Below are 13,754 nucleotides of genomic sequence, written 5' to 3'. Positions count from 1 at the left end.
GCGTACGCAATTATGAATGTTTTATTAACACGTTGTTTATGATGAGTTTATCATGTGTAGGTTCCCGAATCCCGGGACGGTGGTAGAAAAATTAGCGTTAGGAAGACAATTGTCACTAAGTTATATGGTTTTTACTTTTGACCAAATATAAAATACCGGTCTAAAATTATATTCAATCATAATAACTATGTTATTTTTTGTAACCAACGCAACAACTGTATAATAAACAAAAAATACATATTTAGCTGTCCCGCTCGACGTTGTCCAAGCCAAAGATTTGTACCTATTCTTAATATTTATACAAAATTGAAAAAGTATATACCATATTTCTTCTAATTATTATATAAATATAATATTTAAGCAATATTTCACAAAATGGGTTAAGTAGTTTTTGAGAACCTATTATATAATAGCTACAAATATACATTCACTTCAACTCTCATATTTGTTTTAAGACATAATTTATTTATTCAAAACCTAATGAATTATTTTACCTCAACTTCTAGAGTAACTAATGGCAAACATTCATATACAAAAAAATACTAATATCTACTAATTATTTCTCCTATAAATAATAGCAACCATTTATAAACAACAATTTCCATAGTAATCTTAAAATCTTAATATCCATGTTTGAGCACCTCTCCATATTGGACCTACCAATTATGAATCGAAACCATTTAGGGACTCACTCAAAAACACATAACAAATTTCTAGCCGTTTAGGAGGACGTGATCAATGACATACAGACAACCATTCATTCTATATATTATATAGATTATCTTTCTATGTCATAAATGTTGTCTAAATCTGCTCAGTTTGGTTGACAGACTTAAAAAAAAAAACTTCCACCCGAATTTTATTGGTAATATTATATACCACCATCGTAAGATGGTATATCACGACGATTTAGATGTGTGGAGAGTATTATACGATTTTGACAATATATTATTTTATGGCGTGTACTGATGAAAATAATATCATCTCTACTTTCCTTACGTGATTTTGGGATGAATGATGTTTTATTCGTCACTTGGCATCGTATTCATCGTAATAATAACATAAACGTCTGTCAATATAATATTATTATGGTTACGCTGCTCCACCCATCGTGCTCGCATTTTAGTATTTTATAATTAAAACGCACTCACCGAGCCAAACGAAAAGCAATTAAAAGACAATGACGTGAAAAACCTATTAAACGCACCAAACGAATATAATATTGTTATTCCGATTAATTAACTTGACGGCTAAATCGAATCCACCCTATCCAAACCACCACACCACTCAAACAACTGCTGAAACCTAAAATCACCACTGAAAGTCTTGCAGTAATACGAATAACATGTATTACATGCACTGCACGGTCATATTTAAAAATTAGAATCATCTCCCTCTCCCCACGAAAACTACCTAACCGAGTTTCACAACCCCGCTATAAATACTATTTTATCAGGCATACAGCGCGGACGTCACGTGTCAAATCTAACTCGTCACTTTTCATCACGTCATTGCAGACTTGAATCGCTTTCGCCAAGCCGTCGTGTCACCTCACTCAATTTATATGATAATGACGGACGATGATAATAACAATATTTTAATTATCGTTTTTAATTCATTTCGTGTCGATTTCGTGAACCCGTTCGGGTGGAAGTCCGACATCGTTTATTAGAATCTCCGGGGGGGTAGCGTAAAAGTCACAAATTCAGACCGTTTACATAATAATAATTTCAACTGCGTCTAAATATAATATATGAGTATAGTATATTATTATACTATACGTCAATAATATTTTACTCGCAATATTTTATACTGACAAACAACGCTCTCAAAAAAATTATATTGCCCACGGTCTCCCAATTGTTGTGCCATAAATCATAACATAGATTGAAACTATTTTCATTGGAGGAAAAACTAGTTTGAATAAGCAATATAGATCCAAATGGCTACCTAGTCGTTACGAACATTGGTTTCTGGACGATTCGTATTATACTAACATGCCATTGAAATAACAGTCAAATTCAACGCGTGTCAAAGACATTTTTTTTGATTTAATAATATCAATCGAACTGTATAATATTGGCAAACGAATATAAAGTCATACATAATTATGTATAAGATGCGTGTGTTTACCAAGAAACCAGCAAAAGTGAAAAAGTGGAAAAACTTATCTTACGCAATAAAAAAATAACGTCTAAAAAGGACGAAGTTAGAAATTGAATTTATTATTTCTGGTTTATTATTTTTCAAAGTTCAAAAGAAAATGTCTCGTAAAAAGTGCGTATAATTCCCTGTTGTGGATATTTTGTTTGAAAACTCGTGATTCTATTCAACTTTAAGTTATATTGAGGGGCGAGATACTCGTAAAGTTGTGGATTCCGTTAGAAGTACTAAAATAACTATAATATGGTTTATTAAATAAAGTTTTATTTTTTTGTTGATTCAGTGATACTGTATATTTCGTAGTAATATATATGGATGGTCATCAAATCGCAAAGAACTTAGATTTTTACGTTTTACCCTCGACCGCACTAATATTGCCTATATATTATGGTAAAAACGGATTAGAAAATATTTAAAAATGTGCTGCTATATATAATACTAGCTGATCCTGCACGGCTGCACAGCGTCGCCCGTGACAAATTAAATAAAGCCCTTGGATTTACCCCGTTCTAAAACTCCGTTAAAAGTGAGCTACACAGATTTTTAACACAGTACTTTGACCCAATATAATATACAATTTAAACATTAATTTAATTAGTTTAAATTTTTTCTAGAAATAGAAGTACAAAAAAAATTACACGTTATATTTTATGTAGAGTTAATAAAAGTGTTACCTAATAATTTATTGAATATTACTAATTAGGTACTAGTAAATGTTTAAAAAAAAACTATAGTATAGGTACCTACATATATTATATAGCTTAAAAAAAATTAATCTTTCATAATATTATAATCGAATATAGGTACTAACGAATATTACGTACATTTCTCCACCCCCCCTCAATACAATTTTCGAAATTTTCTTTTTCTAAACGTTAGTGCGCTATTAGTGTGAATTTGTGTGACTATTTTCAGAATTTGTGTGACACCCGTTATACTCGGAAAAATCTTTTATTAATTTTTCAAATTTTTTGCATTTCCCCAGCCCCCTCAATATTTATGAATTTACGGTTAAATCAATATCGCACAAATTCTGAAAATAGTCACACTAATTCACACTAATGACGCACTAACGTTTAGCAAAAGAAAAATTTCGAAAATTGTATTTAGGGGGGCTGGCGAAATGTACGTACGGATATTATTATTTCCTTTATATATAAAATAGTATTCCTTATAGAAACCACTTGTTTGAATTATATCAATGTTTTGAAAAAACTAATTTGCTTAGAAATAAATATGTGTACAGAAAAATAAAAGGTTCTCGTTTTGCAAATCGTAAAGTTGTGATTGTTAAGACATGCCCCCCTCAAATTCCTCGAAAGACAGTTAATGTTTTCAAATATATTATAATGGAATTTGAGTACACTCAAATAATTTCAAAAATAAATCAGAACCGAATAAATTTGCTATTCAATCATGAATAAATGAGCACGTTTAAAATGAAACCTCAGTGTATATTCAATACGGACCTACGTATAACATGTACGAGGATCTTAATAAATAATTCGTGGTGATGAATAGTGGTAAAATTGAGAGGCGTCCTCCTAGAGATATTACAGGTAGTCACAAAGTAAAATAAAAGGGTGGCAGAGTAATCCTAAAGGAGGTACTTGGATGAAAATGGTGAAAGCAGAGAAGGGTGGGTCATGAGGTCTACGAGTACGGGAAAATACACTCGTATATGACAATACTGTTAAGTTCGCTACGGCATTGCATATTATAATATTATATATTTATATTAAATTTATATGATATTTTTAAGTACGAATTTAATGTTTAATAAGTGTAGATACTCACATTGGTCCATGTGAACGGTATGTCTCTAGGTCGCCTGAGCACCAAATGTTGGACCAACAGGTGGCCGCGGACGTCGTCGGCCGTGGCCGCACCCCACACGCTGAGCAGCTTCTCGCCGGCGTCCATGATGCGTATGTCCTGGTTGATGACGACGCCGAACGGGAAAAGCCGGAGCAGCAGTCCTATAGGTATGGACGGAAGCTGAAGACACCGGTCAAAAGTATGGACGGCCGCGTGCTGGTCAACGAACGCGCTGTTATCGAAGTCCAACCGGAACTTGACGAGAACGTTCTGCAAGCCAGCCGCCGCCGCCGTCGCAGTCGCAACCGCCGACTGGTGCGAGGATACCGTGGTCGTGGACGTCTTCTCACACTGCAGCACGCGGATCTTGAGGTTTGTGTCGTACACCTCCTCGGCGATCTGGTCCAGTTGCCCTGCAAAACAAGTATTTCGGATTTATTTTTGTTATCGTTGCTCGTTACCACCATACGAGCGCTGGATATTGAGAGTAAAAGCTAAAAATTGAAATTTTTAAGACTCGTGATAGAATGACTGAGTGTTGAAAATATGTTAAAACCAAAATTAAATAATAGGATGGCAGAACGCTACAGTTCCACAATCAATACAAAATAAAAGCGTGGCGTAGGTAATTATTATTCCGTCGATACATTCTAATTGGTACGACGAGTTGTCCAAAAATGCAAATACGCGCAGTATCTTGTGGAAATCTTATTCATTGCAGGTTCTTTAATTAATTATTATTATATTTTTCAACCATTTGTCGAAGACTGAGAATTTTATTTGTGTCCCGTGGTCGATTTGTGTAAAAAAATATTGAATTTAAGATTAATTATAGCAGGAATTAAAATCGAAGAAAGTCTAAAAAATATAATTATATAATATATTATATAATATGATGATTAATCATGCTACTTACCTTTTCAATAATGCAGTTATTCAAAATCTAATTTTTGAAGTATTCAAATATACTACTAAAGACATTATTTTCAAAGTCTTGAGAGTTTTTTTGACCATTTTTGTCTATTATCATTTATCCTAAGCATAAATATTTTAATAGTTGAAAAACTACTCGTTTGAATTTTGAATTTGATAAATCAAAATTTTCAAAAAATTATCCATGAGCAATGAGCATGCTTATTGCTTGGTGTTACACCCTGTATGAATATTCCATTTAAATTTAGTAAGAACAGCGACATTATGGCTCAATAAATGAAAACTTTAGAAAAATATCATCTAATAAGGCGTATTGAAAATGTTATATTGTGTTTAAAATTAATTTTATTTTTATCAAACCAAATAGAAATTTGTATTCAAATATTATGTAGGCTGTTAAATAAACGAATCAAGAAATTTATTAATATGGATCGTGGATTTCCTCTCCATAACAAGAGCATTGTATTCAAAAATTACAATCACCATAATCCTCTATTCCTCTCTCCTTTGATCAAACATGAGATACGCCACTGCATAGTGCATAATATATTGGTCTGTACCTAATTATATATTTGTACACATATTATAGTATATTGTTATTCTCGATAACCATCCACGGTCGGGGTGGTGCGCAGGTGTACCTACCTCTTATGTAATCCCCCCCCCTTCACCTCATCCTTGGATCCGCCACTGGTTTATGTATAATCGTCCGGTTGTGAAGTCCTGTAGTCGTCTTGATGATATCGCGGATCGCCGAAAACAGCTTTTCGCATAATAATTCAACATGAGCTAGATATCCGTACTGCATCGAATCACTATAATATGTTGCTCCACAGTTATAATTAATATCACGAGTATAATATTATTATAGAGTAATAATAATAATATAAAATTACTATGAGATGTTTGACGAGTTTGATTGAATATCGCTGCAAAGCGGGCGGTGAGGTGGATTTAAAAAGTTTTTCGGTGAACGGTACACACACAATAACCCATCATACATACACTATACGTGCCCATCCCGTCGCGCTAAGTGCATATATTTGCTGAACATGAACATTTCGCGCTGAGCGTGTGTGGTGTTTATATTATAATAAAATAATATGATAATGGATTACCCGGTGCACGGGTGCATAATATAGTAATATAATATACAATAATACTGACGATGGGCTTGCTGCGTTGCGTGCATTTGATTTGCCGCGGACGACCTTTGAAAGTTTATACGGACTATGACAGTGCGGATCGGACGATCAAATCGGCGTGGGTAAAATTCGTAATTTGACGTTTTCGACGATCGCGAGTAGACGGCCGCGGTGTGTTTTTCCGGCGACGGCAAAAGTTTAATTGAACGATTGCCGGGGATGATGTGCCCGCCAGATGCATTTGTTTTCGAGACTTAATCCGCGATTCTGCGGCACAGTGCAGCGGTGTAATAATAATAATTAATATAGTAATAATTGTTTTGCCGAGACTTTTGATACAATATTATTCTCCCGCATAGCGTAGGTATATAGGTATAATAATATCATACCACAACTGCATATCATCATTTCGACTTCCACTTATCTCCATCGCTCGAATGGGTGTACAAATTGATTTCACGAGCACTAATATAAAACTGCAGGTGCAGCGGTGCGATGCACCGCGGAGCGTCAATCATTCTGTTGCATTTACAATTCCTACCGCGGAGAACAGCTGATGTTTTTCAGACAGTTTCGTATGAGATATAATATTATAATACGAGGATCAACCTATAAAACTTTATGTACAATAGACTTTGGCGGGCGCTATAATAGCCATATGTGTCGTCGTTCATGTACGTACGTATATATTATATTATACGCAACAAAAGGAAAATGGAATATCCAGATTAATTTCAATAAAAAAAATTCATATGTGGTCGTCTGGTGCATGCGGATTGGATGTGTGTGTGTGCAAGGAGAACCGCGGGGAGGAGACACTCGATCCTATGTTATTATAACATATAATAATATATCATGACCATTTATATACTTTGCGGGCTGTATGAATAATGTCAACTTATAATATTGATATAGAAATGCTACACCACAGCGGCATCCATTATTGAAATACCACGATATATTATGTATTATACACATCATCACGCGCATATATACTTGCAGTAGGACTTTTTTCTCTCTCTCAGATAAAATGTATACTATAATAATATGTGAATGTGCGTATTATTATTATTTTACCCATACGTCATATTGTATAATATGCCTACTCGTCGTCGTACTATACGCGCATAACGAAATCACTAAGAATAAATTAGTTTTCTTTTTGTATAGAGTTTCGAAAATAATATCACGGAAAATCGACGTGGGGGTACAGTATTGTACGTCGTATATAATTTATAGGTATGGATATTATTTTGATACGGAATTGAATTTAAAAACGTAGTATATATTTTAAACACAAACATACAATTAAATCGTTCGGATTGTTAACATAAATTCAATCTCGTTGGAAATTGAAATTAAAGTCCCACCTTTTGTCCGACCAATAAAAATAAATAATACTATGCATAGAATAATAATAATGGTGGTTTTTTTTTTTATAAAATCGTCTTTTTATACCGTTGTACTGTATATGGGTTTTGTATTTATATATATTACTCACTACCTATATTTAGTAACCACACTAAAAAAGAAATTATAGTGCTGGTAAAAAATAATTGACAGTATTTTGAGGGTTTCCTATATAATATTATACTCTCCTATTCATACTCTGCATATTCTGAAGGTAATAGTTTTTTTTTACGCTTATGCGGTTTCAAGAGAGCGATATAATTGATTACCGTTTCAATTATTCAATAAACTGTTGTGATTTAATAGGTAATATTTAACACATTTTCCATCGCAATCGCATGAAATTATAGCCTGTGACGCATTGGAAGAAAATTTAAATATAAAACAGAAAACTTTTTTTACCTGCAGATTATAATGTTGATGTATTTAATTACACCACCTCTCTTGTGTATAATATTAAATGATTAATCTCGTTAACTGCTATATACTTTAGAGTACTTGGTGCATGCTTTTTTGATAATTTTTCTAGTATTTTGTGAGCATGGTATGGTATTTTTTGATTTTTCATTGTTCAACAATACAATAATAATTATAATTACGCGGCGTATTGTATAGGCCATTTAGGTACAATACAGTCGCGAGTCAGTATTTCCGGTATCTCCAGCATATTCTCATTAGATATTGTTATTAATGCATTTTAATAATGATAACATTATGATCACGATAGATAGACATTAAACGGATGGACTAGGTGAGAAGTTCGTTACATTAAAATTAAATAACTATTTTAACTTTTTGAAATGCGGACTTGGTTAATATTTGGTCCTCGCCAAAAAAACTGAATTAGATCGCAAAAAAACTTAATTCGTTAAAAAGTTTGAAGGTTAGTTATAGCCTATAGGTAAGTACTGAAAAACAGATGAGTCACGTTTCACACCAACACCACCACCCCTCCCATCGTGTGAATCTTTAAGACTTGGCACCGTCATCTCAACTCTATGTCTATATTATAAAGTGTATAATAATATACCGCACTACCTATACTATAATATACACCGAATAATCGTGTCGAATATCGACTATGATTATTGTAACATAATATAACTACTGATCGTCGTCGACGAATCGGATTCACACTCACCCATGAAGTACTGCGTGAACCCGCGCCTGGTGCTCCGGTACACGAGCACGCATCCGTTGCGGTCCACGTGCGACATGTACATGGACGGGCTCTTCATCTTCGGGTACGCGAACCGCATCTGCAGGTGCAGGTTGTCAACGTTCTTGAGGAACTCACAAAAGTACCGGCCGGTGGCTCGGATAGGCGCGTCGTAGCCCAGGTTGCTGAAGAACCGCACGAAGCACCGGCCGAAGTACCGCATGAACCCGTCGGCGGTCGGCTGGACGCGCGCCCCCGGCCGGTCCGTCGGGTCGGTGAGCAGCTCCGCGGCGGCGGCTGCCAGCTCCGGCATCAGCCCGTCCGGGTATATCTGGTGGGTGTTGAACACGTACCACTTGCACCGGGCCAACCGAACCACCTCGCGCCAGGCGCTCTCGCCGTACTCGAGCTGTAACAACGGCGAGTGCCCGTGTAAGAGATGCTTTTTAAAAGTGTCCGAGTTCAGATACTTATTTTCAATAGTATTTCAAATACGTATTTGAATACTCGGTAATAGGTATTCGAGTACAAATGCTTTAAATAAGTAACTGCTTTCAAATACTTTGACATTTTTTATAGATATTTTTTTTTACATTATATAAATCATGGTTTAAATATACAAGGTTATTGCACTTAGCCCATATTGTTATCAAACAAAAATAAAATGGCAGCGTAAGGGTACGGTCCATATCATAGTATCGCAGTATAGGTAGTCCCCTTACTCTGCCATTTTAATTCCTTGACGTGATAAAATGATATTGTGGGGGGTAACTATTGCAATAACCTTGTATATTTAAGCCATGATATAAATCATAAGTATTCGCACTAAGCCGATTTTCAATTTTTAATTTTATACAGCATTTTACACCGTATCATTTGGTGTAATTATAAAATACTCAAATACTTTTACTCGAGCACTTTACAATAGACTGACTGCGCGTAAGGAAATCGTACGTAATATAGTATAATAACAAGAATAATAATATTTTGCAAGGTGTAACGGGAGGACTTGACAAAAAAAAAATGATGCTAGTTAAACATACGAAAAAAAAATGTGAAAATTATATGGCTATAATAAAAAATATACTCATAACGGGAAATTCCAAAAAATAATATTTTGAAAAAAATTATTAAGTTCTATATTAATTCACTCAAAAAAATATATTGATATTTAAAAAAAATTCTAAAAATTAAACTACTTGACTAAGATAAATATTTTTAACATGTTTGACAGTATGAAGAGTATATCAGGATCGTGAGCATCAAACGCACCCTCATACTAAAATTGTATTTCAAATATTTTAAATCTATAATTAACGCTTTCCTCCAATGAAACTACTTTTATAAAGTAATTAAACTAGTAACAACTGATAATTTGGTATTGAAAATTTAACGTGTCTACAGTAAGACTATATATTATTTAAAAAAAACACAGTAATAATTCGATGGAAAACAAAACTGTAAATTGAAACATTAAAAAAATGAATCATAATATACAGATCCTATAATATTATCCCGAAATTGTATTATTCAAATGTGATACATACCACATTATAGCTCCTACCATATATTATGATAAGGTTTTGAAACCTCGTAGAAAGAAGATTTTAGAATGAAATACTTAAACTCGCTTATAAAGTGAAGATTATAAGAAACACATTTAACACACTCACCCAAGAGAAACATGCACGGATAACGTTATTCCCACAAACTAAGTCCAAGACGGGACACTTTTTTTTATAAGATTTATCGAGAGAGAGAGAGAGAAAGAGAGAGAGGATTACGAAATATTATATTTTATATCTCAAACATACATAAAATATTTTGATGTGACTGATTCTGTCGGTAACAAATCGGACACTTTATTTTATTGAATTATAATAAAACCGTTTTTATTATGTTATAAAATCGAGCGTTACATCAATATACGTATAGTGAATTTAATCAGAGACGTATATTTTTTTTTTTTTTTTTGATCATGAAGCCCGGCAACTATGGCCATTAGCTGTTTGATTTTTGTTTGTAAGGGAGGAATTGTAGGTTGGTAAACACGTATGTTTTGATTTGGCAGATTTTTTAGTGGGCACCCGTATAGGTATCTGCCATGCCCGGGATGGCGGCACTTGTTCTCCGAATACCGTGACTTGTCCAAAGAAAAACGCCGCCCGTGGCTTAGGAATCGAACTCGGGTCGGCTGCATCGCAGCCGACGCCTTAGTCCGCTCGGCCACTCCATCCCCCAAGACGTATATTATATATAATGTTAAAGCAATAAAACAAATTGATTCTTAGCTGCTTGTATATTATATTGATTTAACAACATTTAATAGTCAAAACAATTTCAAAACTCGCTTAGGTACTTATATTTTTTTCCAATTACCACCCATACAGTTATTTATTTTTATACATTATGAAAGTTTTCTAAAAGTGTACAAATAAAACATGAAATTATATTTATCAAAAACGAGTGTATATTAATTACATTTTGGTATAATATGAAATATTTATTATTCTTAATAATTTTCAAAACGTTATTATAAACCAAATTTTTAAATTTTTGGATTTTTAATTGACAATTAAAATGTACTCATGCTTATTTTTAACTTTATAATGATTGGTGTTATTTTAATGCAAACAATGTTAATATTAAAATATAGTTGATTAATTTTTAATTTTTATCACATATAGAGAATTTTAAAACTGATTATTAACATGTGAAATATTATTTTAAAATAATTGTACCTATACGTTTATTCTGTTAGAATTCAAAACTGCAGTCATTCATTTATAAATATTTGATGGGTATTAGTTGCAAAAATATTATGCCAACTACAAGTATTACATTTTTAGTTGGAACCAATACATCATAATAGTATAATATACATTTATATAAATATAATAACAATAATATTTCTGATGAAAAATAATCTTTTTTTAATTTAATTTTTATGGACCACTAATACCAATTATTTTTGTATTAGAATTTATCAACAAACAACTCTTATAGCTTAATTGGAACAATCAACTATAATAACAACAATACTTTTTTTAAGTAATTTTTTCTGATATTTTCATTATACAAATACTACCCATCTACTTAAACTTACAACTGTTACTTTTTATAATATTATTTTATTCACCGAGAATAATAATATTATAATCAGTTTATTCCATTTGTGTTGTATATTATGTTAGCATCAACAAAAGTAATTTACATTTTAGATTAAATAATTTTATTTATTCTCCTAGGTATATTATATAGGTAGGTAGATATAATTTCATAAATTTAAATATTATAATAATAACTATAAAATATGAACACTTAACAGTTTTACACTTATTAAGAATGTTTGAATATTATCAGTTGCGTACCTATTAACAATTATAGTACCTAGGTACTGTTTATAAACTATATATAAAAGTTTTTAGTATCTAATAATAATCAGGTTATTGCTATATTAATTATATAATTAGGAGTGAGGTACTATAGTGCAGTGGTTCGTAACTTTTTTTGAATGACGGAACACTTAGTTTATAAGATTTTTACAGAACACAGCCGTAAAATTAAACAGTATTTGAATACTATATTTAAATAATATATCAAACAATGTTTGTATAGCACAAAACAGCTTAAATACATATTAGTCACTAAAAAATAATAAAATTATTAAATACAATTTTAAAAAATTCAAAATTTTATCATTTTTCCACGGATTTTAAAATGTCGGCGAAACACTGTGTTAGCGTGAGATGGAATATACGAAATATACTCATGAATAGTCCGCAATAAAAATATTTTATGAGTATTAATGTGTTATAAACATTAATATTATTTATAATACAACAGGTTAGTATAGATGATACTTATCTATTTATATAAAAAAAATTGTTTAAGTACTCGTATTTTATCAAATTCGGATAGTCAGTTCTGTTATCAACTTAAGACGTAAATAGTGATTATCTTTGATAAATTACGACGGTAACGATGAATATTAGATGATTGACGTCACGGTCACGCACGTGATTCTTCTGAGTGTAAGATGTAAGAAACACAGTGTAGATCGAGTGGGTAATAATTAACATTAACGATTCATTTGAAGGTTCAAAGGGGTTCATGACTTGTGAACTAATATGTAATGTGTAGTATCTACAATGAATACAATTTGCAAATTATAAAATGCACATTAATGTACCTATTTAAAATAAAATTTATCTTTTATACAAATTTCAAAAAAGTTTCATATTATATCGGCGGAGAATTAAAATGCAAAGATATATATTATGATATATTTTATACAATAGGTACAATATATTAAAATATAATTTGTGTAAAAAGGCGTATAGAATGGATTAAAAAAAAAAAACAAAAAAACGATCGGGTAATTATATTTCACGTGTACGTGTACCACTAAATTATACAGATAAGCGAATGTACAAGACAAACTCAACTCACTGTACATAATATAGATAGATCGTTTTTGAAGTTTATTACTTATTAGGCTAGGGAGTCTCTGAACAATCGAAAACGTAAACTCGTCAAGTATAATTTCCACACTATTCGAATGGAAAACAATCGCGTTGACATTTTAGTCACGCGTGACGAGATCGGGTACGGAATACATAACTGCACCGAAGTATATGGCAATTTACTATTAAAAATCAGTGTAGACTGTAGACAAAATCATAAGAGAGGGTAACGTGGAAATCTTTTGAACTCGGAAATGACAGGCAAATAACAACACCCTAACTGCACCAATCGCTGTACTGAATCTAAATATATTTTAGGTTAGGCTTGTGTGCTATTGGTTTTACGATGGATTTTTATGATTTGTTAAATTGTATGCATGCGGGTCTTATTAATGTGCGTAGTGATCGTGTGAATGTGTGTAAATAAAATAGTGGAGAGCTCCCGCACACGCGAGTACAATTCACTGCCACGGCGTTCCGCACGTGAACTGTAAACAATTTATGGCTCATTTGTACTTTTGTCAATCATACCGATAGACCTGATAACGCGATAAGACTTCTGAAAACTGATTTGAATTCGTTAATATGTCTACTTGAGTCTTGAGATCGATCAGGCCACTTTTAAAAAAAAACTTTCCTAAACACCCATTAATTTTGTTG

General features: G+C 32.5%; 1 protein-coding gene across 1 annotated transcript in view; it reads right to left on the bottom strand.

Annotated features, from left to right (window-relative positions):
- Window positions 1–13,754, bottom strand: part of LOC100168799 (soluble guanylate cyclase 89Db) — a 30,791-nt gene that overhangs the window by 16,182 nt on the left and 855 nt on the right. The window contains exons 2-3 of the mRNA XM_001943178.4: window positions 8,611–9,037; window positions 3,961–4,394 (exon numbers count right to left, since the gene is read on the bottom strand). Coding sequence (XP_001943213.1) covers window positions 3,961–4,394; window positions 8,611–9,037 — 861 coding nt within the window. The remainder of the gene's footprint in view (window positions 1–3,960; window positions 4,395–8,610; window positions 9,038–13,754) is intronic.

Source organism: Acyrthosiphon pisum, chromosome A2, assembly GCF_005508785.2.
Source record: "Acyrthosiphon pisum isolate AL4f chromosome A2, pea_aphid_22Mar2018_4r6ur, whole genome shotgun sequence".
Taxonomy (NCBI): Eukaryota; Metazoa; Arthropoda; class Insecta; order Hemiptera; family Aphididae; genus Acyrthosiphon; species Acyrthosiphon pisum.
This window is presented reverse-complemented; position numbering and strand designations above follow the sequence as displayed.